At 37.6% G+C, this 25,606-nt stretch overlaps 1 protein-coding gene across 7 annotated transcripts in view; it reads left to right on the plus strand.

Annotated features, from left to right (window-relative positions):
- The window catches only part of Scai (suppressor of cancer cell invasion), a 155,581-nt gene that overhangs the window by 117,998 nt on the left and 11,977 nt on the right, over positions 1–25,606 (plus strand). For 5 of the 7 annotated variants that reach the window (XM_048813053.1, XM_015497726.2, XM_048813055.1 and 2 more), the window contains 6 exons: positions 3,277–3,378; positions 3,632–3,733; positions 4,780–4,858; positions 6,988–7,087; positions 10,708–10,789; positions 24,154–24,226. In XM_048813053.1, coding sequence (XP_048669010.1) covers positions 3,277–3,378; positions 3,632–3,733; positions 4,780–4,858; positions 6,988–7,087; positions 10,708–10,789; positions 24,154–24,226 — 538 coding nt within the window. Of the gene's footprint in view, positions 1–3,276; positions 3,379–3,631; positions 3,734–4,779; positions 4,859–6,987; positions 7,088–10,707; positions 10,790–24,153; positions 24,227–24,917; positions 25,061–25,606 lie in introns of all 7 variants that reach the window. The other 2 variants (XR_007351182.1, XM_048813052.1) reach the window with 2 other exon arrangements.

The raw sequence follows: 25,606 nt of genomic DNA on the forward strand, positions 1-25,606 counted from the left end.
GATATGTTGTGTCTGTGTTTTCATTAATCTCTAAGAATTTTTTAATTTCCTCCTTGATGTCTTCTATAACCCATTGATCATTCAGTAACCTATTGTTCATTCTCCAAGTGATGTATTCTTTTTCCTTCCTTCTTTTATCGTTGATTTTCAGTTCCATTCCATTATGATCAGACATTTTCTCTTGTTTCTGTTGAGAAATGACCTATTTTTGTTGAAACTGTTAGATTTATTATTTATCACATATTCTGTTTAAGGAAATATTTCTTTCCTATATGTTCTTTAAAGATTTTCTATCTTTGTTTCTTGCAGTTTTACTGTGGTATAGCCAAATGTATTTTGTTTTGTTTTTTTATCTGGCTTGAGGTTCACAGAGTTTCTAGAATCCGTAGGTTGATGTCTTTCATGTATTTTAAATATATTTATTGTCTCCAAATACCATTTATCTTTTCACTGTTTTTCTCCTCCACTTTTAGGACTCCAGTAACATGTCTATAGAGACCAACAGTGTCACTCATGGCTGTTACATTCTTTTCTATATTTTCTGTAATTTTGCTTCTCTACTTTAATTATTTTCACTTCACTTTTTTTCCACTTCACTAATTTTCTTATTTGTCTAATCTGCTATTAAGCCTTTTACTAAGTTTAAAATTTCATATGTGATCTTTCCTAGTTCCTTAGCTTTCCACTTGATTCTGTTTGTATAGATATTAATTTTCTAACAAAGCTCTCTTATTTGTGTGCTACTGTGTCTCTCTGTCTATCTCTTTTTTTTTTCTTTTTTTGGGGCGTGTGAACCCAGGGGCACTCTGCCATCCCCAGACCACTCACCTCCCATTTTGTTGTTGTTTTATTTTTAGTTTGGAGATATTTTGGAGATTGGTCTGGCTATAGTTGCTAGAGTGGGCTTTGAACTTGTACTCCTCCTATTTCAGCCCCTCAAATTGCTGAGATTGCAGGCATGTGCCAGTATGTCTGTCTACATTTCCTTTCTAATTGATCACATTTGTCAGTTACTTTAAGGTTTTTCTGCCAACTGCATTATCTAGATCACCCATGGTTCTGTTCTAATGCCTATTTCTCTTTCTTACTTCAGTTTTATAGTCTTAATTCTTTGCTTGCTTGCTGATTTTTGATTGACTCCCATGTAGTGAAGTTTGCATATGGTAGTAACTATCCTTTAGTAAAGGGGTGTTGATGATAATGGAGAATGGTTTCAAGAAATACATAGAGCTGGGTGTTGTGACACAGATCTATGATCTCAGCAACTTTGCAAGACCTTATCTCAAATTTTAAAAGGGGGCATAGAATGGGGCTTAGTAGTAAAGTGCGCTGGGTTCACTCCACAGTTCTAAGAAAAAGACAGAAAATACAGCCAGAAACATTTGGTAAAAAACTGGAAACAGAAGGAAAGAAAGAATAGATGTCAAAGACTGCTTGAGTTTAGGGCTTGGTGTATGGGTAGATAGGTAGATGTAGCAAAGGAGAATTAAAGGGCTAGCTAGTGAGGAGCTAAAGGACTGGAGGAAGTTTTCCTACATTGAGGAACAGGAAATAGAGCAATTCAAGTGAGTCCTGGCATGACAGATCATTTAAGGACTAACAGGTTTGAACTCTGAAGTGCAGTGTGTTCTTTTGACAGGAAAATAATCTATTTCAAGAGGGGTAGCTGTTATCAGGCTAATGTGAGGGTCTGTAATTCTGTTGTGCGTAGCATCTGTTCTTTAGTATGCTCCGGTGGTGGACCTTGCCAGTCATACCCTGGAGCAAGCACTCTTACTTCTTTGCCTCATTTTAGACAAAGAAAAAGAACAGATGATGAGAGTTTTTAATGTCTAAGCCCTGGTCTGAAAGGTATTTTTTTATTCTCTTGTGCAGAGGTAATAGAGGTGGTAAATATGTGGATCTTTAGGGCAGTTTTATGTCATTTCAGAAAACTCAAGTAGAGACAGTAAGCATGGCCAAAAGTGCCCATCTATATGACTTTGTTCTTTGAAAGTTTGAGAAAAATTAAAAATTTTGTTCAGTCTGCTTAAAGGTGTATTCAATGAGGGCTGAGGGCTGAGACTCAGTGGCAGAACATTGCTTAGCATGCTCAAGGCTCTGGGTTCCATCCCCAGCACTGAGGGGGAAAAAAAAAGATAGATATAGACATACGTAGAGATAGATAGATATTTTAAATGAGTTAAATGTTTGAAACTCTAGTGAATATTCTTCATAAATGGATTCTTTCTTTAACTAAAAAATTCCTTTTATTCTGTAGAAGTGGGTACATGTGCCTACCTGAAGTTGTATATAAGTATTATTGAAAATGAAAAGGGATGCAGTTTTAAGTATTGTGTAGTACCAACATATACTGAAGAGATTATTCAAACGAGTCCACATATATCTCAGCCTAGCTGTGAATCAGCATGTTTTGTAGGAAATTATATAGTTTCTGAAACTACATTTCTGTTGTTTTTAAAAATACCTGAGGCTGGGCACAATGGTGCATACCTATGATTCCAGAGACTCTGGAGGCAAAGGATCCTACATTTGGGGCCAACCTCAGCAGCTTAGACCCTATCAAAAACAAAATAAGAAAGGCTGATAAGGGGGCTGGAGTTGTGACTCAGTGGTAGAGCGCTTGCCTTACATTTGTGAGGCACTGGCTTTCATCCTCAGCACCACATATAAATAAATGAAGGTTGCATAGTATATCATATTTTTTACACCTAAAAAAATAAAAAGAAAAAAAGAAAAGAAAAAGTAGAAAGGCTGATAAGGTAGTTCGGAGGTAGAGTGCCCCTGAGTTGGATTCCCAGTGCCAAAACAAAACAAAACCTAAGGAGGGGATATAACTCAGTGGTAGAGTATGGGCCGAACACGTGTGAGGCCCTGAGTTTGATACTGAAGGGGACCAGGATGGCTAAAACAAAAAATCCCTAAGGAAATGAATGGATCAATAGAGATATGAATAGACAGAGAGATGTGTGATGAGCCAACAACAAGAAATTATAGAATCTGGATGATAATCATGTGGATGTCACTGCATAATTCTTTACCCTTCCTCTCTTTTGAAAATTCCCAAATACTCAATTCTATTAACTACACATGAAAGTCAAGAGTAATAATGTGATTAAAGTACACAAGGTCTGGGGCTGGGGGCATAGCTCAGTGTCAGAGGGCTTGCCTAGCAAGCCCTAGGTTCAATCCCCAGCATTGAAAAAGGAAAACAAAAAACCAAAAAGCCACAAGATCTGCATGCTACATTAATGCCCAGGTTTATCCTTCTTGCAGGTTAAGTTCAGCGAACTAACTGTTGACATGTTTCGGATGTTACAAGCCCTGGAGAGAGAGCCGATGAATTTAGCTTCCCAGATGAATAAACCAGGAATGCAGGTGATCTTCTTCCTACATTTGCAAATGTGGCAACTCCCTTGCTGCCTCCATGTTCCTCATGTGGTATTTATTGATTTTTACATTCAAATGTATGCATATGAACACAGAGCTCTCTCTTGATAGGATAAGGAGAAATAGATCATACACTGAACATAAAAAAGGATATTTGATAGGGAGGAGAGGTAATGTAGGCATTGATAATTCATCTGTCAAATATGCTTTTATGTGTATTGGTTTCTGTGTGTAAATATAGGAATCAGCTGACAAACCTACCAGACGAGAAAACCCCCACAAGTATCTGCTCTACAAACCAACCTTCAGTCAGCTGTACACATTCTTAGCAGCATCTTTTAAGGTACGTGTAATACAACACTTTTTCCCATGTGGGGAAAGTATGCCCTGAGGGGATCCAAGAGTCATTCTTATCTGAATATTTGAGTTAAGAGTTTAGGTAAAATGTGGAAAATGAAAAACTTTAGAATAATAGTCCTAAATATAATAAATAAAAACTTCAGAATATATACATAAATGAAATTTATAAATATATAAATTTATATATTTATAAATATATAAATACAAACTTTAGAATATAGTTTTAAATATAGCTATTTTTGGAATGAAAATTGCTTATAATTTGTAAATGTTTCTGACCATGAGTTAATGAGAATATTGATTAGTTGTCATTCTCCAGCCTTCAGATTTTTATTGCTAAACTACTTTAGGTTTAGCAGTTAGTGCAAAACTGAAAAACAAGAGCAGGTTGCATAGCATGTCATATATTCAGGCAACTTTCTGAAACTTTTTTTTTCATTTACTGTGAGAAACATTTTAATCATCTGAAAAAAATGATGAGAAATGGTAGTATGCTCTAGGTTTGTCTAGAGAAATCTGTGGAGAGGTATAGAACTGTGATCAAGATCTTTATTTCTCCATCCCACGTGCAGTGGCTCATGCCTATAATCCTGGACACGTGGGTGGCTAAGGCAGGAAGATCACAAGTTGGAGACCAGCCTCAGCAACTTAGCAAGACTGTGTCTCAATAAATAAAAAGGACTGGGTATGTAGCTCAGTGGTAGAGCTCCCCTGGGTTTCATCCTAAGTATCAGGAAAAGAGCTTTAGTTCTGTACTTCAGGTTTTCAGAGAACATTATCTAAATAGTGAGGGTTCTGAAGCAGAGAATGTCTTGACAGCTTTTGGCAAGAGTTATACGTTAGAGATTCATAATGAACCTTAGCCATGTAGATAGTTCTAAATCAGAACCAGCAAGTGACTTTTCCCTTGGATAAAACAACAATATGTTACCTTACATTCTTGTTTTCCCCACAACATAAAATGCCCAATAAAACTGTGTTGCTTTTCCATGTTTGTTGTTTTGTATATGTGATTTTCTTTAATTTCAGGAGCTGCCTGCCAATAGTGTGCTTCTAATTTACCTGTCAGCCACTGGCGTTTTCCCCACAGGTCGTTCTGATAGTGAAGGTACAATAAAGGAATGCTCCCTGTCGTGAGCAGGGCTTGAATTCTCTTTCTTTTCTACAAGACGTTGGCCCACAGCCCACAGACCACCTCACACTTTCTAAAGAGGCTTCCAGATTTGAAAACTGGTTTATTTGAAGTCCATAAATCATCAGAAAATTAATTTAAATGCATGCTTCACTATCAAATTTGCCCAAAGCCTTATGGAGTTTCATGTTTTAAAGTGGAAAGGGGTAGCTGGGCGTGGGTGGCACACGCCTGTAATCCCAGCAACTTGGAAGGCTTGAGGCAGGAGGATCACAGTTCTAGGCCAGCCTCAGCAATTTAGTGAGGTCCTAAGCAACTTAGTGAGACCCTGTCTCAACATAAAATGGACTGGGAATGTGACTCAGTGGTTAATCCTGGGTTCAATCCCCATTACCAAAAAATAAATAAAGTAGAAAAGGGTGATGGAATAAAAAGTCTAATTATTGACTTAAAGTGAGTGATTTTTTTTTCCTGAGCCGTTAGTGCATTAGAGGGTCTGGTCAGTGGCTACATTATGGCTGAAAGTCTTTGTAGAAATCAGTGTACTTTTGTAACTGTGAAAGTTCAAGTCCTTGTTATGCTTTTGTTTTCAGTCCTTTATTTTGTTTTTATGGATTTAGTGTGTAAAATATTGGGATGCTGTTTCAGAACAAAGCCTAAAAACTGTCCAAATATATGATCTAGAAATTGGTCAGAATAGATGATTAGCTTGGATGTAAATAAGGCAATTAAATCTTTGGGGAAAAACAATTTCTTGACATTTTAAACATTTTCCTCCTCATCTGTTTGTTGAAATTTGCATTCCTTTATAAAGTGCATGTCCCTGCCATCTTCCTTGCATGACCTACAGATTGTCTTAAAATGTTAAAATGAAAACAAAGCAGAACAAATCTCTATAATATTTCCATTGATATGTTTTAAAAGCATAAAATATAAAACTTTGGCAGTGATGTAAAATTTTAAAGTACTTTAGTTCTTTTGTACAATAAAATTAGTAATTTTACTTATAAATAACTTTTTCATGTCTTATGCCTTATACTGTTTTCTGGGTTCCTGCTTGATGTATTGACCTTGAGAGAAATTATCCATGCATCCCACAATTGTTGTTCTACTTAGACAAGAATTGGCTAATCCATATGACTAGGGGGAAAACTAGAACTCAAGTGACTGATATAATAATGATAATGGTAGATTTTTTTCATACACTGAAATTTGGCAATACATATCTCGAAAAGGCAGTTTTAGCAATCAGATTCTCCAACTATATTAAAAATTTTCTCTAAATGCTACGATTAGTAGCTCATTTAAAATTATATGTATTTTAAGAGATTAAGACTTTAGTCTACAGTTAGGCATAGTGGCACACACCTGTAACTGTATTGACTCAGATTGGGGCAGGATTGCAAGTTTGAGACCAGCCTCAGCAATTTAATGAGATCCAGTCTCAAAATAAAAAGGACTGGAAATGTAGCTGATAAGTGCTCCTGAGTTCAATTTTTAATTGACCCCCCCCATCAGTCTACAACTATTCTTTTTAAAATAATTGTTTTAAACCAGACATTTAAACTTCGCTTGAATTTTCTTTGTGTGTATGTATGTGGTACTTGCAATTGAACCCAGGGTACTCTACTACTGAGATATATTCCCTGGCTTTTTTATTTTTAATTTTGCGAAAGGGTCTTGGGAATTTGCTGAGGCTGGCCTCAGGCTTATAATCCTCCTGCCTTAGTCTCCAAAGTATCTATGATTACATGTGTGTGCCACCATGCCTAGCTAGATTTTACTTGAAATGTAAAAGTCATTCTCAGTATCCCAGGTCTCATTCCTTTTACTACCTAAATTAATGGGATGTAGTGTATTCTAGTTTGTTTCTCTTTATGTTGTTTGAAAAAATTATAATAAGATGATTTCTTAAAATGTCAAAATAGGCAATATATTGAAATCATTTAAATGTTGGATTAAATTAAAATGTTACAAATAATTGAAACACTTTGTAATTATTGTCCACTTGTGTTACTGAGAGGTTCATGTAGTACTTTTGTATCTGAATCAGATCAGTGTCACCCTCCAGTTGAAGTCTAGGATTCTTCCCTTTGTTTTTATAGGTCCTTATGATTTTGGAGGTGTACTTACTAATAGTAACCGGGATATTATAAATGGAGATGCTATCCACAAACGAAATCAGTCCCACAAGGAAATGCACTGGTATGTATACTGGTAATCAACCCCCGTGTAATTAAAGTGAAATGGACACTTTTTTCTAGGAAAGGTTCCCTCAAACTACTATTAATAACACTTACGTGCAGCTGGGGTTGTGGCTCAGTGGCAGAGCGCTTGCCTTGCTCATGTGAGGCACTGGATTTGATCTTCAACACCACTTAAAAATAAATAAACAAAATAAAGACCTTATTTTAAAAAATCAAATTAACACTTATGTGGATTCTAGCAATATTTCAGTTTCCAACTATCTTAGGAAATTAGAATTTGGGACTGATGTTCATTTAACAAATATTGAGAATCTACTATATGTCAGGCACTATTAAAGCATTGCTATTATAATAGTGAACAAAACTGCATTGCAGTTGAAGGAGTCAGTAAATATTTACATCAATAAATAATAAGTTAGATCCTAATTCCTATTAACATTAATATGAATCTTTTTTTTTTTTTTTTTTTTTGATGCGGGGTATTGAACCCAGGGACTCCTGCATGCTGGGCAAGCACAACCACTGAGCTATACTTCCAGCCCAATATAAACTTTTTAAAATTTTCTTAGTTGTAGATGGACACAATACCTTCATTTTATTTTGTTTTAGATTTTACATATTCTAATTTGTTATATGACAGCAGAATGCATTTTAATTCATATTACACATATAGAGCACAATTTTTCATGTCTCTGGTTGAACACAATGTAGTCGCACGATGTGTGTTTTCCATACATGTACTTGGGTAATAATGTCTGTCTCATTCCACCTTCTTTCCTAGCCCCACGCCTCCTCTTACCCTCCTTCCCATTTGCCATATGTAAATGCCTCCTCCCATTCTCCCCCCCAGCCTCATTATTAATCAGCATCCTTGTATCAGAAAAAACACGTTTATTTTATTTTTGTGTGGTGCTGAGAATCAAACCCAGTGCCTCGCATGTGCTAAGCAAGCGCTCTACCACTAAGCCACAGCCCCAGGCCCCCAGTATGAACTTTTAAATGTAGGATTCTGTTGGTTTAATCTAGCGCAAATGAACTGAGTTGAACAATTTCAAATAGAATCTCACCTATAAAAGTTTGCTTTTTTTTTTTCTCTTTTCTTTTTTTTCTCCTTGGTACTGGGGATTGAACCCGAGGGTGCTTTACCACCAGGTACATCTCCAGGCCCCTCCTTTTTTATTTATTTATTTTTTTTAAATTTGAGTTAGTGTTGTGTCTCATGACTAAAACACTCAGGGTCACTCCAGGTGAACTGAGCTGCATGAAATAATCACACAAAAGACAGAGACACCTTTTTCTTTGGGTCCTGTGGTGGCTCCTCTGACCTTAGGGGTCCATGGAAAGAGAGAGCACATGCTGGAACTTTTATTAAGGAGAAGCCACTCAGCTGGGGCAAGGGGTCAGGTTTCAAGGGGTTGAGTCTAGCTTCGTGATGTCTGTTGTCAGCAGGTTGACTGACATCTAAGGAGGCCATGCCCATCTCATAAGCTATGTGGGGATCATTGAAGAGCAAGCGGAAAGACCAGAGCGAGGCCTGCCCAAACAGGGGGGCAACAATAGTTCTACTTTGTGTGCTCAGTGCCCATAGTTCACACACACACCGCCCATGGCTGGCTTGGGCTTGCTATATCTTCACATTCTCATCACTCAAGGCTAAGGGGTACTCGATTCCTATGTGGCAGGTCCCAACAAGTTAGGTTCTTACTAAGTTGCTAAGGCTGGCCTCAAACTTGAGATATTCCAGTCTCAGTCTCCTGAGTCGATGGGTTTTCACGCATGTACCACCATGCTTACTGAAAGTTTACTCTTATTTCTAAGCACAGTACCTTGACTGCTTGAGCCATTATTAGCTCTAGCTAAGGGAGAACAATTGTTATTAAAAAAAAAAAAAAAAAGAAAGAAAGAACTTGTCTGAAATCCCATTCCTAGTAACACTTGACATAAAAATATCAACTCTTCATATTAAAGAATGGGGAAGGGAGATCAGTCCAGTGATGTTTCAGATTAAAGTTCCCTCCAGCCACATGTTGATGCTGTTATTGACCTTAATTTTGAATTCTTTATATTAGGTAAAGTTAACAGAGATATGAAAAGGTGCTCAACACCACTAATCATCAGGGAATGCAAATTAAAACCATAATAAGATATTATTTATTACCTGTAAGAATGGCTATTATCAAAAAGAAAAGAGGGATCTGGGGTTGTGGCTCAGCGGTAGAGCACTTGCCTAGCACATGTGAGGCGCTGGGTTCGATCCTCAGCACCACATAAAAATAAAGGTATTATGTCCAACTACAACTGAAAAAAAAAAAAATCTGGTGCTATGAATAGAAACATAGTGTGCATACACACACACGCACACACTATTTTTTTTTTTTAAAGAAAAGAGATAAGTATTGGTGATGGTATGGAAAACAGCGAGCTTATGCAGACCGTTGGTGAGAACGTAAGTTGGTACAGCTATTATGGAAAACAATGTGGAGATTTCTCAAAAAATTTTAAAATGCTGATAAAGTGGTAAATGCCTGTAATCCCATCTATTCAGGATGCTGAGGCAGGAGGATCACAGGTTTGATGCCAACTTAATGAGGACCTGTCTTAAAATAAAAAGGGCTGGGGATATAGCTCACTGTTAGAACACCCCTGGGCTCAATCCCCAATACTGCAAAAAAATTAATAAATAAGAATAGAACTTTCATGATCCAAGAAAATGAAATTATATATCTCAGCAAAATATGTCAGAGAAATTACACTCTCAGCTCATTGCAGCATTAGTAACAATATCCAGTATCACAATATCCAAGGTCTGGAAACAGCCTAAGTGTCTAACATGGCTGGCACCTGTGTATTCACACACACACACACACACACACACACACACGGAATATTTTTCAGCCATAAGAAAGAAGGAAATCCTGTCATTTGTGACAACACCTGTGAACATGGAGGACACCAAGGGAAATAAGCCAAACCCAGAAAGACAAACACTGCATGATTTCACTTCTTTGTAGTGTTTGAAAGTCAAACTCAGAAACAGAGAATAGGAAGGTGATTGCCAGGGTTGAGGGATTGGGGAATCCTAGCTCAAAATGAAATAAAATTAAAAGGACTTGGGACAAGGCTCAGTGACAAGGCATGTGTGAGGCCCTAGGTTTAGTTGCCAGTACCACCCCCCCACACATATTCACAAACATGCACAAAACCCTAGATATTGATTTTGAAGAATCTTTACTCCTCACACTTCAGATNCAGCTCTGATTGTGTTATTGTCTTATTTTCAAAATATGTTCTTCGAGGAAACATTGATATCTGTGAAGCAAGTACCTATATGTTGAGTTTTGAGGATTTCATGCTGTGTGCTTACTCATTTTTAAGCATGTAAACTTCTCCTTAACTTAGATTTCTCAAGTAATTGTTTCTGAACTTTTCCCGCCCCCCCAAATAAAACCAACTTGCCTGTCCTGGGAATACAGACATTTTTTGTCTTTCGCTTGATTGACCTTTGTTTTTCTCTCAGTGCTGTCATGTAAAAGAGCTATGAGCCATTTCCTTTTTATTTTATTTTCTGAGATTTGGCTGGCATAATTGCACAACCCCTCACCATTGTTGTTTCCCCAGCCTTCATCCTGGAGATCTCTACCCGTTCACAAGGAAGCCCCTGTTTATCATTGTGGACTCTTCCAACAGTGTCGCCTACAAGGTGAGTTCCACGGGAGCCAGCGCACTCATTGGACTTTATGGCACCAGCCCCAGTGTACCCACTCCAAACTCGTGCCTTTTGTTTTTCTTTATTTTACAAGGTTTGTATTTAGTGTTTCTTTTCTTTTGAGGTTGTGCATGCTAGTCAGGATCTGGTGCTATGAATAGAAATAAGAATACGCGTGAATGGACATTCAGTGGAAAAAAATAAATCCTCCTGCAGGAAAAAAAAAGTCAAGATTTCCAAGATCTGTGATGGGAGGTTTATTTTTGTTATGTAACCCAGAATAATTTTCTTTATACATGAAGAGACCTGTGGATTAATTTTATTTTCTAGTTTTAAAACATCTTCCCTTCTTCACATCAGTTCACTGTAGTTTTTGACATTTTGGTCTGTTGTTCTACAGTGATACTCTTTGAACATCAACATATTGTTTTACATCCCTTTAATTTTTTAATAAAATTTTGACAAGGGAAAAGAATGATGACCCTGAATACTGAAATAATATAACCTAAATATCCTTTTTTTAATACTTTGCTATTTAAATGATGTTTTTTTGATCATTATGAATAGAATGCCAGCAATGAAAACCTTTAAAGTTGAAAACACAGTTTTTAGAGTCCTTTGAATTGTGTTGGATTTTTTTAAAAAATATTTATTTTTTAGTTTTCGGCGGACACAACATCTTTGTTTGTATGTGGTTCTGAGGATCGAAATCGGGCCGCACGCATGCCAGGCGAGCGCGCTACTGCTTGAGCCACATCCCCAGCCCCTGGATTTTTTCTTTTTTTTTTTAGTTGTAATTGGACACAACACCTTCATTTTATTTATTTATTTATTTATTTTTTTAATGTGGTGCTGAGGATGGAACCCAGCACCTCACATGTGCTATGCGAGTGCTCTACCACTGAGTCCTAGCCCCAGCCCCAGCCCCTGGAATGCTTTATTAGTGAAAAATATGCTCTTAAATATAGTGGGATGGGCTAGGGGTATGGCTCAGTGGTAGAGCTCTTGCCTAGCATATGTGAAGCACTGAGTTCGATTCTCAGCACTGTATATAAATAAATAAACAAAGGTCTATCAACAACTAAAATACACACACACACACACACACACACACACACTGGGTGCTCAGACTGCCGTTTGTGCTGTTTCTGTTGTGGGTATTCATATGTGTAGTTAGGTGGAAAAGCAGACCTTAGTAGGTTTATGTCAAGAGAGCAGTGGAAATACCTGCAGCAGGAGAGTTGACACCATGTAAATGTTTCCTATTTCATTTTCATGTTTAGTTCCTTTTTTTTTCTTGTAACAACAGGCAAAGTATATTCATCTATTTTTTTAACATTTTTTATTCTATTAGTTATACATGGTAATAGAATGTATTTTGACATATTATACATCTATGAAGCGTAAGTTCTCATTTCCTGGTTGTACATGATGTAGAATTACATTGGTCATGTAATCATATATGCACATAAGATAGTAGTGTCTGATTCATTCTACTATCTTTTCTGTTTCCACTTTACCTCCCTTCCCTTCATTCCCCTTTAGTTTCGTTTCTTTTTTTTTTTTTTTAAGTAAACTCTGAAGTATGAGCATTCAACCTACCTTAAAATTTTTAGTGTATTTCCTGGTACCCATTTTGTCCAATTTAATATTATAACCCTTGATTTTTAGGATAGTTATTTATATACTTTGTTAAACTCTGTGTGTATTGTAAGAGGTGGGAGAGGGTTAGGAGGCTGCTGAAGGAAAAGGTGTATTGGTTGCCTCATTTATACTTACAAAACCAGAAGTGTCCAGGCCACATGTGTCTTCACAGAATTCACAGACAGCATCCTGTCTTTTCAATTAGAAGGAATGAGTTGTTATAGTTTGGTGATATGACAGAATGTGTTGCCTTTGGGCCAGGTCAAGTGTGTTGTTTAACATGATCTAGAATATTTTAGTAACTTGTTGACTTCTCTGCATTTGATTGGACATTACTGAATGCCACCTTTTATAATTTCATGAATGCCATTTCTTGTATGTGCCTGCTGTTTTCAGAGCATTGCTTGAATGTAAAATGAAGGTCGATTGCTGATTTTTAAAAATATCATTGTGCATAATTAGAAATGTTTTTATTTAATTATGCACCATTATTTCATTCTAGATTTCAAAATTCTGTTGCCTAGGGTAACTGTAGAATAATAGAAAGGACTTTTTTGTGTTTGGTGTTTGTGATGGCCCATGCAATGTCATTCCTCTAAAGAGTTAAATCAGCCAGAGCCAACTGATTTTCAGAGCCCTAGTGGGGAATCCACATGCAGTAGGCAAATCAGTCCAATTTGATCTTTTTAACCATTAGCGTCTCTAAAGCATCCCATTCACATCTGCAGACCCCTCGGGAACACCGGAAGGTATCTGATATTTACTTTTCCCACAAAAACTTGTATAAAGAAATCTTAAAAATGACCACTTTAGAAGTTACTAATGAAAAAGGAGAACTGGGTCCTTGATGAATTGTTTTTTGAGCACCAACTTTGTTTTATATGTTTATATATATATATGGATTTTTTTTTTAAAGAGAGAGAGGGGGAGAGAGAGAGAGAATATTTTTTAATATTTATTTTTCAGTTTTCGGTGGACACAACATCTTTATGTTATTTTTATGTGGTGCTGAGGATCGAACCCAGCGCCCTGTGCATGCCAGGTGAGCGCGTTACCACTTGAGCCACATTCTCCAGCCCAAGAGAGAGAGAATTTTTTTAGTATTTATTTTTTAGTTCTCGGCAGACAAACATCTTTGTTGTATGTGGTGTTGAATCAAACCTGGGCTGCACACATGCCAGGCGAGCGCGCTACCGCTTGAGCCACATCCCCAGCCCTATATATGAATATTTATGGACATGTATGTGTTTCCAAAGGTTACTTCATTTAAACACAAACATTTTAGGCTTATTTCTTCATTTAAATATTACTTTTTATTTCACTTTTATTTTTATTTTCTAATATTTTTTAGTTGTAGATGGACACAGTATATTTATTTTTATGTGGTGCTGAGGATTGAACCAAGTACCTCACCCATGCTAGGCAAGTGCTGTACTATTGAGCTAAACCCCAGCCCTACTTTTTATTTTTATGAAAGTAACTCGTGTGTATTGTTTAAAGCTGTAGTTCTCAATTCTTTCTATGCATCAGAAACATTTAGAGCCCTTTTCAAACCCACTTGTACCTAATCCACAGATCTTGTGATTCAGATTCAATTCACCTGGGATGGGGCTCAGCTATCAGCATTTTCAGGAGGTTGGGGGGTGGGAAAGAGTCTCTCTGTGTTGCCCAGGCTGGCCTTGAACTCCTGGGCTTAAGCAGTCTTTCTGCCTCAGCCCCTGAGTAGCCACCACACCCAGCTAAGGCCAATTTCATTGTGCTGTCACAGTAAGAAGTAAGGTGGAAATTTCCTTCAGGTTTGTTGCTAAAAACAGGAGTCACCTACTCTTTTGCCCTGCCCTATTTGTTTCTTCCCAAGGACACCATTAACATCTTGGTCCCTTTTTTTTTTTTTTTTTTTAATTTTTTAGTTGTAAATGGGTACAGTACCTTTATTTTATTTATTTTTATGTGGTTCCTAGGATCAAACCTGGTGCCTCATAGTGCTAGTCAAGTGCTCTACCACTGAACTAAAACATCAGCCCCAACATTTTGGTCTTTACCTACCATTTTTCTATGTATTTCACTAATATTGATAGCTCTTGATTCTTCAGTTTTAGGCGTTATGTATTAGTTTCCTACTATGAAAGAAATGGAACTCTTTGCTCTTTCTGTTCCCAACACACATTTCTACCCTTTGCGTCCTTTTATCCACTCGATAATTTTAATAGATAATTGTCTGTATATAATCTCAATTAGCTAAATATTTGTTGTTTATGTACTGTAAATTGCTTTGAACAGCTAAGCAACATCATAAACTATGATTACAGTTCCTTTTCTAGAAACATTTTCCTTTTCCTGAAACAAATAAATGTCTGTCTTAATGTTTTTTGCATTTATCAGTAATTCAACCCCAGTCTCCTTGCTGGCCTGGATCTGCTTTCAGGATGTCCGGATGAATTTCACTGTCCTAACAAACTGCCTTCATAGTCTCTGCACTTGTCTCCACACACACTGCACAGCAGTCTCCCCACAATCTCTGTTCTTCTTTTAGTGTTCTTCATTTCTCTTCTGTTTAGATTCTCTGTTCTCAGATCCCGTGTCTCCCTCTTTCTTGGTTCACTGTCTTATTTTGGGACAGCATCCCCTGCAGAAGCTGCATCTTCCTGAGGAGGGTTAGTGTGAGGTAAAGTATTCAAGGTCATGCATCTGTGCAGATGGCTTCAGTTTATCCTCAAACAGGAACCATAGGTTTAGTGTAAGTCAGAAATTATTTCCTGCCTGAATTTTCAGTACTTTCTAGCCTCTGATATTCTTTTTTTTAATTTAATTTTTTTTTTAGACATTGATGGACTTTATTTTGTTCATTTATTTATATGCAGTGCCTCACACAGCTAGGCAAATGCACTACCACTGAGCCACAACCCCAGCTCCTAGCCTCTGATATTCTTGAGAAGTATGAAGTATACAGAGGAATTTTATTCATATGTTGGATCTTCTAGTCCTCTATTTTTTATTTTTTAATATTCTTTTTTGCTGTTTGAGAAAATTTGGGGCTTTAGGAAATTCCTTTATCATACTTTCTATTCCTTTTAAAAAGATTTTTCACTTCTTTACTAATTTTCTCTCCATATAGATATAGAAATCAATGCATGTACATACATGTAACCCAGAAAAATCAATGTATGTATATATATGTGCATATCTGTGGGGTGGCATACATATAGGTATGTTTATATGTATGTGCTATATGTGTGTGTATGCATATGTGTATATGTGCTGTACATGTGTATTTGGGTGTATATGTAGCACATGCATGAGGGTGTATATGTATGTGTGTACATGTAACACACACGTATATATAAATATATAAATGTATATATTTTTATATATAAATAATTATCTTTCTTTGTCATGATTGAAATATCTTTTTATACCTTTAAGAATGTCAGTAATCATTTTAAAATTATTCTCAGTATTGAGTTGTTTCTGTTCATATTAGAGACTTTCTTCAAAAATATCAAAATCCTCAATTGTGTGCTTGTGTTTAAGTGTGGAGGCCAGCACATTGGTACTCTGAGGGAGTGAGCAGCGCTTATCATTTTGTTGGGTAATCTCTAGTGTTTGTATCATTAGGTTTTTCTTTATTGTCTGGTCATATTTACCAGAGAAAACTCAGCTATTGTGCCTACAATGCAAAGGCCTGACTACCCGCCTATGCTATGCTTTCCTTGAAGTGTGGGTACGTACATATGTGTCCTTACAGACATTTTTTTTTTTTTACTATTACTAAAAGCTATTCTACTCTTATCATTATAGCTATTTTATTTATTTTAAATTATTTATTTTAATTAGGTATATATGACAGCAGAACGCATGATTCATTGTACACAATTGCAGCACAACTTTTCATTTCAGTGGTTGTACAGGATGTAGCGTCACACCATACATGCAGTCATACATGTCGGACATTTATCTTTATGTCTCCAGTGCCTCTCACTTAAAAGATTCTTAATAAGTGTGTGTTGAAGTGAAGGCACTGTTGCCTTATTTTATACTTGAGAAAACTGTCTATGTAGAGGTAAGGAATCTTGCCTACCACTTCCAGAACCAGTCTCTCTCATTCCAGAGCCCCTGATCTGGGCACACCTGGGAGAAAAGGTGCTCTTCATGCTAGTCTGAGCCTGTATGACAAGAGGAGAGGACTGAGCTACTGAGATCTGTTTGACAAACAAGACATATATTTTGGCTCTCAGGTTTCCCTCAGGGAACAGGCAAGTCAATTACCCTTGTCTGTAGTAATGGAGTTTAACAGAAATGCCTTCGTAATTCTGGGCAATACCTCTTTTAGTTCTACTTTCTTTTCTTGGAAGAACAGAATCATTTTGAGCATTTAAATACTTATGCCAGCTGAATCTCTGCTAGTGAAAATGACTTAACATGTTTGTTAAAACAGGTATATTTATCAGAACATCCTGAAACATTTGACTGTTGTGTGCAGGTTTCTGTGGTCTGTTCAGATCTCCCCAGAGATCCAGTATGCAGGGAGCCCCTGTGCCTGCCAGCCTCACTCTCATTCCGTTTCTTTCTTGCTGCTTTGAAAGACCTCTGTGTTTCTGGTCCTATAGTTACAGTGCATTATGTCTAGGCTTGGTTTAACCTTTTGTGGTTGGTTGGACTTTTTGTGAACTGTTAGATTGGAGTTTTTCATTACTGCTGTAAATTCTAAGCCATTATCTATTCAAATACAAACTACCTAAGCCTCTCTCCAGTTTCTTCCTGGAATTCTGATTAAATATGCATATTAGATATTAACACCATGTTTTCCAAGTCTTTTAACCTTTTCCCATCATTTGTTTTCCTGGTTGAGATTTGTATAACTTTTTCTGATCTAGTTTTAGTTCACAAATTCCCTCTTTAGTTCTAACTCACTATTAAATCCATCTATTGAGTTTTATGTTGTTTATGGTATTTTTCACTTCTAAAAGTTCTATGTGAATTCTTTTCAACTATTTCATTGTCCTTTTTATAGCTTCCTATTTTTAATCTTTTCTTTATTTATTATTTACCTGATAATTCCTACACCTTCAATCCAATTTTGCTTTTTAGGATTCCCTTTGCTCTTTTTGTGTACCTGTATGCTTGATTATTTTTGACTATGTCTCTTCTCATTATCCTTAGAATTGTTTGTAGGAAGTTCACAGTACCTTAAGATGAAGATTCATTCATCCAGAGAGGGTTTGCCTCTCCTTATTCCAAACATGCAGAGGCACTACCAGTTCTTACATTAGCTTGTTTTGGGGATCACCTAGGTGATAGCTATTTGGGTCACAGCTCTTCAGTAGAACTAGCTTGTACTGAGAGCTCTCAGGAACTAATTTTTTTGAGGAGGAATTTCTTTGCTCAACTCAGCACCAAGAAAAATTTCCTTGCAGTGCCATGAGAAGTGGTCATGGGGGAGGGCAGGGGTTTGGCCTTGGCTCATCCTTCCACTGGGGGTGCAGCCCCCAGTCTACTGCAGGGTGGGTTTTCTCTTAGAGCCTGTTCTGGGCAGATGCTGAGCTGTGATGTCTGTGTCCTTTTCCAGGTGAGGCAAGTTGCTCCATTGCTTCAGGGCAGCACAGGTCTGGAGCCTGCTCGTTGTCTCAGTGTTCCTTACTGTTTTTCCCTCATCCTTCTGGCCTCTTGTCCTTGGAGCACCCCTGTTCCATTTGTTTTCCATGAACAAACTGATACTTTTATTTCTGGTGCTGGGCATGGAACCCAGGTCCTGGCGCACACTAGGCAAGCTCTCCAACCACTGCACCACACACCAAGCCCTCCTCCGGATTCTCTTCATCTAGTTTCATTACTTTAATTACTATATCTATGCTGGCTGCATCCAAATGTTTTATCTTCAGGCCAAACCTCTCTCTGGAGATAGAGTCAAATATCATCTACCTACTCTACATCTCCAGTTGGAAACTTGACTAAAGTTTGCAAACTGCCCATGCCCAGGACAGAACCCTAGACCAGTTTCACCTCCGTCATCCCCCATTTCAGAAGTGGCTGTCATGCTAGTTTCCCCAGGCCACATCCTTAGTTTTTGGCTTGGGTTGCTACTCCTTCCCATCCCACATCCATTTAGGGAAACCCTTTTGTCTCTGACTAAATATCCAGAATTTCATCACTTCCACTTCCCCACTGGGTTTCATGCCACTACTGTTACTCACCTGAATTGTTACATTAGCTTCCCGACTGCTGTCCCCTCCTGCCTTGTTCCCTACAGGTATGCCTGTGAGTCAGGTATGCTCCTCTTCTACTTGAAACTTGTGTGGTTTCTCCTCTCACTCAGAACGAAGACCTTATTTTTTGTGCTCACATATGCTCTCTAATCTCCCTTGCTGGTCTCCTGATTACTCAGTTCTTCTCAGCCACACTGACCTCCTTCCCAGTCCTGAGTATTCCATGCAGACTTGTTACCCAGGCCCTTTGTATTCTGTTCCTGCTACCTCAGGTTCTCTGCCAGAGGCTCCCACGTGGTTCTTCAGGTGTGGAGCAAATGCAGCTTCCTAGTAAGATCTTCCCTCGTTACCCTGTCATAGGTCACGTTCCTTCTCCACACTCCTTATCCCGTTTTTTTTTTTTTTCTTAATAATTGTAATAGTAGACATTTATATAGTGACTACTGGTGCAGTAGATTATTCTAGGTACTTTGTGTATACACAACTAGTCCTCACAAAACCAATGTGTAACTTTTATTATCCTCACTTTACTAATAAGAAAATCAGGGCACAGAAAGGTTACATAATTTTACTCAGGGTCATGCATAGAACTGTTTGGTGATCAAGGTGAGATTTAACCACAATCTGACTGTGAAGTCTATGCCACTTATGGTGTGTGCCCATAGCACTTGTTGACTTTTTTGGGGGGAGAGCTGGGTACTGGGGATTGAACCCAGGGGTGCTCAGCCACTGATCCACATCCCCAGCCCTTTTTTGTATTTTATTTAGAGACAGGGTCTTGCTAAATTGATGAGGCCCTTGCTAAATTGCAGAGGCTGGTGTCAAGCTTGGGGTTCTCCTGCATCAGCTTCCCAGGTTGCTGAGATTATATGCCACCATGCCTGGCTAGTACTTGTAATCTCTTGGTTTTATGCACCTTATTTATTTTATTTCCTGGGGATCTGCACCTGGACACCTCTCAAAATGTCAGCTCCATTAAGACATGGTTTCTTCTGTTTTGTTTACTATTGTATCTCTAGCACCCAGAACAGCATCTGGCTCATTGATTCAAAGGGTATTTGTTGAATAAAAAGATCTTTATAGAGGATACTATATAGGCTGTACTACATTAATACATTCTAATATCTCAGATAATTTATTGGGAGGGGAGAATGAACAATGAAGGAAATCTGAAAAGCCCATCACGGTGCGTGAATGGAGAACGGTTATCAAAGTCATCTACTTTTCCTCACTAGAAGGGCTTCCATCCCTGCTTGGATACCACCGAATACTTGTAAACTTTTGCAGAGACACAGGGTAGTAAAAAGAATCAGAACTGTCCATCCATTGTGTAGCAGTGAAGTCATCAGGCACTAATGGGCTTCAGCATGTGGTCGGTCTCCTCTGATCCCCTTCCCTGCTCTGTAGAAGAGATTGCCAACACTCACAGGTTTGTTTGGATTATAGGTCAGAATCTGGAAAGCTGTAGTAATCGCCCTTGGAATGTAAGTAATGGTAGGAATTATTGTGATAATGACACTATTTCTAGACCAAAACTATACACACACACAAAAACAAACAAACAAACAAACAAAAAAACTACCCCAGATTAGTTTATCAGTATAGAGTAGATGAGTTTAAATAAACTAGCAAGTAGGCTTCTTAATAGAATAATATATGAAGAGTTTGTCTGAATCATGTGTGAAGGTTAAGTATATGAAAATCAACATTATAAACTATGTCAGGACAAATACGAATGTGACATCCTTATCTCTAGTCATTTTGCAAAACCAAATAAAATTTAGTGTCCATTTTTAACTGATACTGAGCTGATGATGAAGAGCTTGTATATTAATCAGCTTCATACATACACTGAGGAACACTATAAGTATCCCTAATTAGGGAAGAAAAAGATTGCCTGCTATTACTATTGTATTATAACCTTATTTTAGTTCTGATCAAAATTTCATAAAATTTTCAAAGTAAAACAATAGTAGTTGTTTGGACTAGTAAAAGAAGATACAAAACAGGCATAACAGGTGTAAATATTAGGAGAGATAAGCTGGGTGTGGTGGCCCACACTTGTAATCCCAGCAGCTTTGGAGGCCTAGGCAGGAGGATTGCAAGTTCAAGGCCTGTCTCAGCAACTTAGCCAGACCTATCTCAAAATTAAAAAGAAAGACAGACAGACAGGGTGTAGCTTAATGGTAGAGTGCTTGCTTTAAAGATGAGGCCTTGGGTTTCCTCCATAGCACTGCAAAAATAAAACAAAACAGTTCCCAGAAACTAGCCAAGGGTCAACTTTGTAAGCAGACCTTTCAGAGGAAGGTAATTTGGCCTATTATGGCAACTCTTCTGTACATAGTATTTAAATTTTTTTTTTCCCAGAAGAGAGAGGTTGATTAGCAAAGGTAAAATTAGAGAGGAGAACTGGAAAAATAACAAATGATGTCCATTTTAACACTGCTCAAGAACATGAACAGCATGCATGGTGAAGATCCAAAAGCCATCTTCTCAGTGTGGAAGACACTTAGTCAATCTGCCTTCTCTGAGAGATCCTTAATATCATTCAAATTATTCTCTGTGGTTTTGTTTTATTTTATTTTATTTTGGCCCTGGGATTGAACACCAGGGGTGCTCTATCACTGAGCCACTTCTCCAGCCCTTTTTATATTTTAGTTAGAGACAGGCTCTCGCCAAGGTGCTTAAGGTCTCAGCTTCCCAAGTTGCTGGGATTACAGGTGTGCACCACCATGTGTGGCTTCCCTTTGTTTTGAATGCAAGATATTTCTAAATTATCTTAATTATTTGTTTAATATTTTTGGTATTGGCATTATATTCACAAAGTTGCAAAATAAAAAATTTCAGATAGGCACTGGGCACAGTGGCTCACATCTATAATCCCATCTACTTGGGAGGCTGAAGCAGGAGGACCACAAGGTCAAGGTCAGCCTGGGCAACTTATTGAGACCTGTCTCCAAGTTAAATTAAATTTAAAAAGAACTGGGGATGTAGGTCATTGGTAGACCATTTTTTAGTTCAATCCCAAGAAAACTAAGAGTTGCAAAAGACTTTTTTAAATGTTGAGGAATATTTGGATAAAGAAACCAAATGGTGGTGCATGCCTGTACTCCCATTGACTCAGGAGGCTGAGGCAAGAGGGGCACAAATTCAAAGCCAGCCTAAGCAACACGGTGAGGCCCTAAGCAACTTGGTGAGACCCTGTGTCAAAATAAAAAACAAAATGGGCTGGGGATATGGCTCAGTCATAAGGCACCCCTGGGTTCAATCCCCTATACCAAAAAAAAAAAAAAATTAAAAAAGGAACCAAATGTTAATTATGGAAGTGAAAATATTATGGTCATCATTTTATTTATTTATTTGGTTCTGGAGCTCTAAATCAGGGACACTTTACCACTGAGCTACATTCCCAATGCTTTTGGTATTTTTATTTTGAGATAGGATCTCAAGTTGCTGAGGATCTCGCTAAGTTGCTGAGACTGGCCTACACCTTGCAATACTCCTGTCTCAGCCTCCGGAACAGCTGGGATTACTGGTGTGTGCCACCATATACCTAGTCTATACGTTTGATTTTTTACAAAAAATTTTCTATAGGGGTTGGGGTTGTTCTATAGGCACTGGGTTCGATCCTCAGCACCACATAAATGTAAAATAAAGATACTGTGTCCACCTAAAAACTAAAAAATAAATATTAAAAAATTTTTATAGTTGTAGATGGACACAATGTCTTTATTTTGTTTATTTTTTATTGTGGTGCTAAGGATCAAACCCAGTACCTCACATGTGCTAAGCAAGTACTCTGCCACTAAGCTACAGCCCCATCCCTATACGTTTGATTTTAATAGATACTACTAAATTATCTTGTAGAGTTTGTACCCATCTAAATAGGAGTATTTTCCCCCATGTTCTTGCCAGGAGTATATATTCTCAAACTTTGGAAATTTTGCTAAACTGGTAGGTCAAAAATGATATTTTAGCATAGCTTTGATTTTATTCTTATTATCAGCAAAGTCTATTCCTTTTTCTATGAATTCTGTTCTTATACTTATTTTTGTATTGAGTCAGTGAACTTTTTTCTTTTGGATTTGGAGAAGGTCTCTATATATGAAGGAGATTAGTCTTTCATGATGTGAGTTTCAGATCTTCTCCCCAGTTAAATTTTACCCAGTTTATCTGGGGGATAAACTGGGGAGAAGATCTGAAACTCACATCATGAAAGATGGCTTTTGATTTTAGTTGATCCTGCATTTCCCTATGCACAATTTTTATGTAACTTGGTTTATTAATCTTAGTCGTAATATCAAGGTCTTCTAGGTCATCAAAATAATTCATATTTTCTTTCACTACTTTTATTGTTTAATTTTTTGCATTTAAATCTTGGAAGTATTTGGAATTTATCCCAGTGTGTGGCATGAAGTATTGAGTCAATTTTTTTTCTAGATAGCTATCCACTTTTTTTCAACCATTTTGAGTTGTCATTGCTAGTGGAGACACCGAAGTCCTAAGTGTTTCAGGTCTAATTTTGGACTTTGGTTCTGTTCCATTTGTTTTTTGCCTGCTCTATGCCAGTGACACACATTTTTCGTTATAGTGGCTTTAAGGTGTGCTTTAGACTTTGAGCCTAGCTCCCCCTATGCTCTTCTTTTTCAGAGTTTTCTGGCTAATCTAGTTTTTGCATACGAACTTTAGAATTATTTTTTCACTTTCAGGAAAAAAAGTTTTGGCTATTTTTGTTGAGGTGGGTTTAAATTTTAATAAATTAGTGTAATACATTTTAGAATGGTTTTGTCTCTAAAAACAGTTTGTCTTTCCATTTGTTCAAGTGTTCCTTATCACATAGGAACATTTTAAAGTTTGTGGACTTATTTGTTATTTTTGTTTTTTTCCATTTTTTACTCAGTTCACTCCTAGAAATTTTGTCTGTCTTATTGCTTTCAATCAGGGTATGATTTTACTTCCTATGTAGATTGGCATTTAAGGAAAAGATATCCTTAATTATGCAAAGCATATTCTAGTATTTCAGCTTAATTTTCACTGTAAGTCGATACATTGACATTCTGCTATAATAGAGTATCCGGTGTGGGCAATGACTATGATCTTCAGTAAGAGATGGACAGTAATCCTCACATACCAGTAATTCAGAGTTTGGAGCCTTCAATGCAGAAAGCCAGATTCTAGATCTTGGAAATTCATCCTTGTATATCTGATGTGTGTTGCCCAGTGGGGTGGGTGATTTCTTAGTAAATAGGTGGATCACCTCTCCCCATAGTGCTACCATCATGTATGTGCCTTTATTTAAAAGTCAGTAGTTCGTCTAGTAAACTTGGAGACCCTTTCAGCAAGTCCATGCATGGTCTTTCGATATGAGGGCATATTTGCAGTGGTGCTGATGTTTCTGCAACTATTCATGAGTTAAAGGGCCTAATTCATACCAGAGGGCTTTGGGACATTACTAAGTAACCGCTGTTGGTCAAATCTTTAATGAAAGATTTAAATTCTTATATATTACAGAATTTCACAAACTTGTTTGGACAGCCACTAGTCTGCTTGCTTTCTCCTACGGCATACCCAAAAGCTTTACAAGGTATGTTCTCTCAGTGCTTGTTACACCTGTAAGTCACAAATGAATAGTATCTGCATTTTGAATAATACTGATCTTTGTTTTTCCCTCTCACAATGATTACGAGTGGATTTATGGTGTCCGTGTGGCAGGTGTCAATCTGTCATATAATCAGAAACCTTGCCAACAACCAGACATTCCTAACATGTTAGGCCTTGAGATAATTCCTCCCTGAGAAAGAGGTGGTTGGCCCCTTGCTGTTGGGGACCTCATGATTTATAAACTATAATTTTGTTTTACAGGTGTGTGTTTTGATTTGCTTCTCATTATCCGTACATACCTTTGATTACATATTTTAGGCATCTTTCAAGACCACAGGATTGCTGGTCTAGGAAACTTCTCAGCCTATGCCTCAGAGTTAGGTTAACCTATCTGGCATAACTTAAAGGGTTTATTTTTTTTCCTCCATTTTTACCTTGTAGTACTTTTTAAAGTAAAAGAACCTCTTCTAAGTCTGCCAGAGAGACGAGTTAGCAGCTGGGCGTTTTCTCCAGTGGCTGAGAATTGACAGACTTTTTGCCCTTTCTGATTTGTACTTAATAGGTAACACATAAAACCTAATTCTAACTCATTGAGAAGGTAAAATACTAAGCAAACCGTAACGCTGTTTTAGCAGTACTTGTCACTGTTTCACTATCTCCCTAACTGTGAATAGTGCTGATGTCTCTCTGTGGGAGATGGCATTTTACTGCTACTTCCCAGCCAGAAGTCCTGTCTGCTGACATAGTTTGACACAGGAAGTGATGGTCAGCATTTGAATGCCTGAGAGAAGCTGGAGACTTTCACCGTTGTTTTAAGGTAAGTTCTGCTGTTTAACAGGGAAAAACATATAGAAATACTAAGCTCATGTATCCAAAAGCCAAATTACTAAGGGATAGAACTTACCTTCAAACAACGGTAAAATTCTCCTGCTTTGAGGATTTTGTCATCCTGTTTCTTATTATTTCTGGAGGAGTGTAACCCCTTCAACTCCTTGAGTGCTTTTTGTTGTCATTCTGTCTGTCCTATGATGATGCAGCTTTAGTTAAAATTATATGGTCAGGGCTGGCATGGTGACACACACCTATAATCCCAGTGACTCAGGAGTCTGAGACAGGAGGATTGCAAGTTCAAGGCCAGCCTCAACAACTTAGCAAGATCCATGTCTCAAAATAAATTGAGGGGAAAAAAGGGTGTGTATGAGGGTGGTGTAGCTCAGTAATAGAGTGCTTGTCTAGCATAGCTTGCAAGAGGCCCTGGTTTTGGTCTCTAGTACCAAAAATCAAATAAATAAGTAAAATACATGTTCAGGATTGGGGATATAGCTCAGTGGGTAGAATGCTTGCCTATTATGTCTGAGGCTCT

The sequence above is a fragment of the Marmota marmota genome, unplaced genomic scaffold (genome assembly GCF_001458135.2).
Source record: "Marmota marmota marmota unplaced genomic scaffold, marMar, whole genome shotgun sequence".
NCBI lineage: Eukaryota > Metazoa > Chordata > Mammalia > Rodentia > Sciuridae > Marmota > Marmota marmota.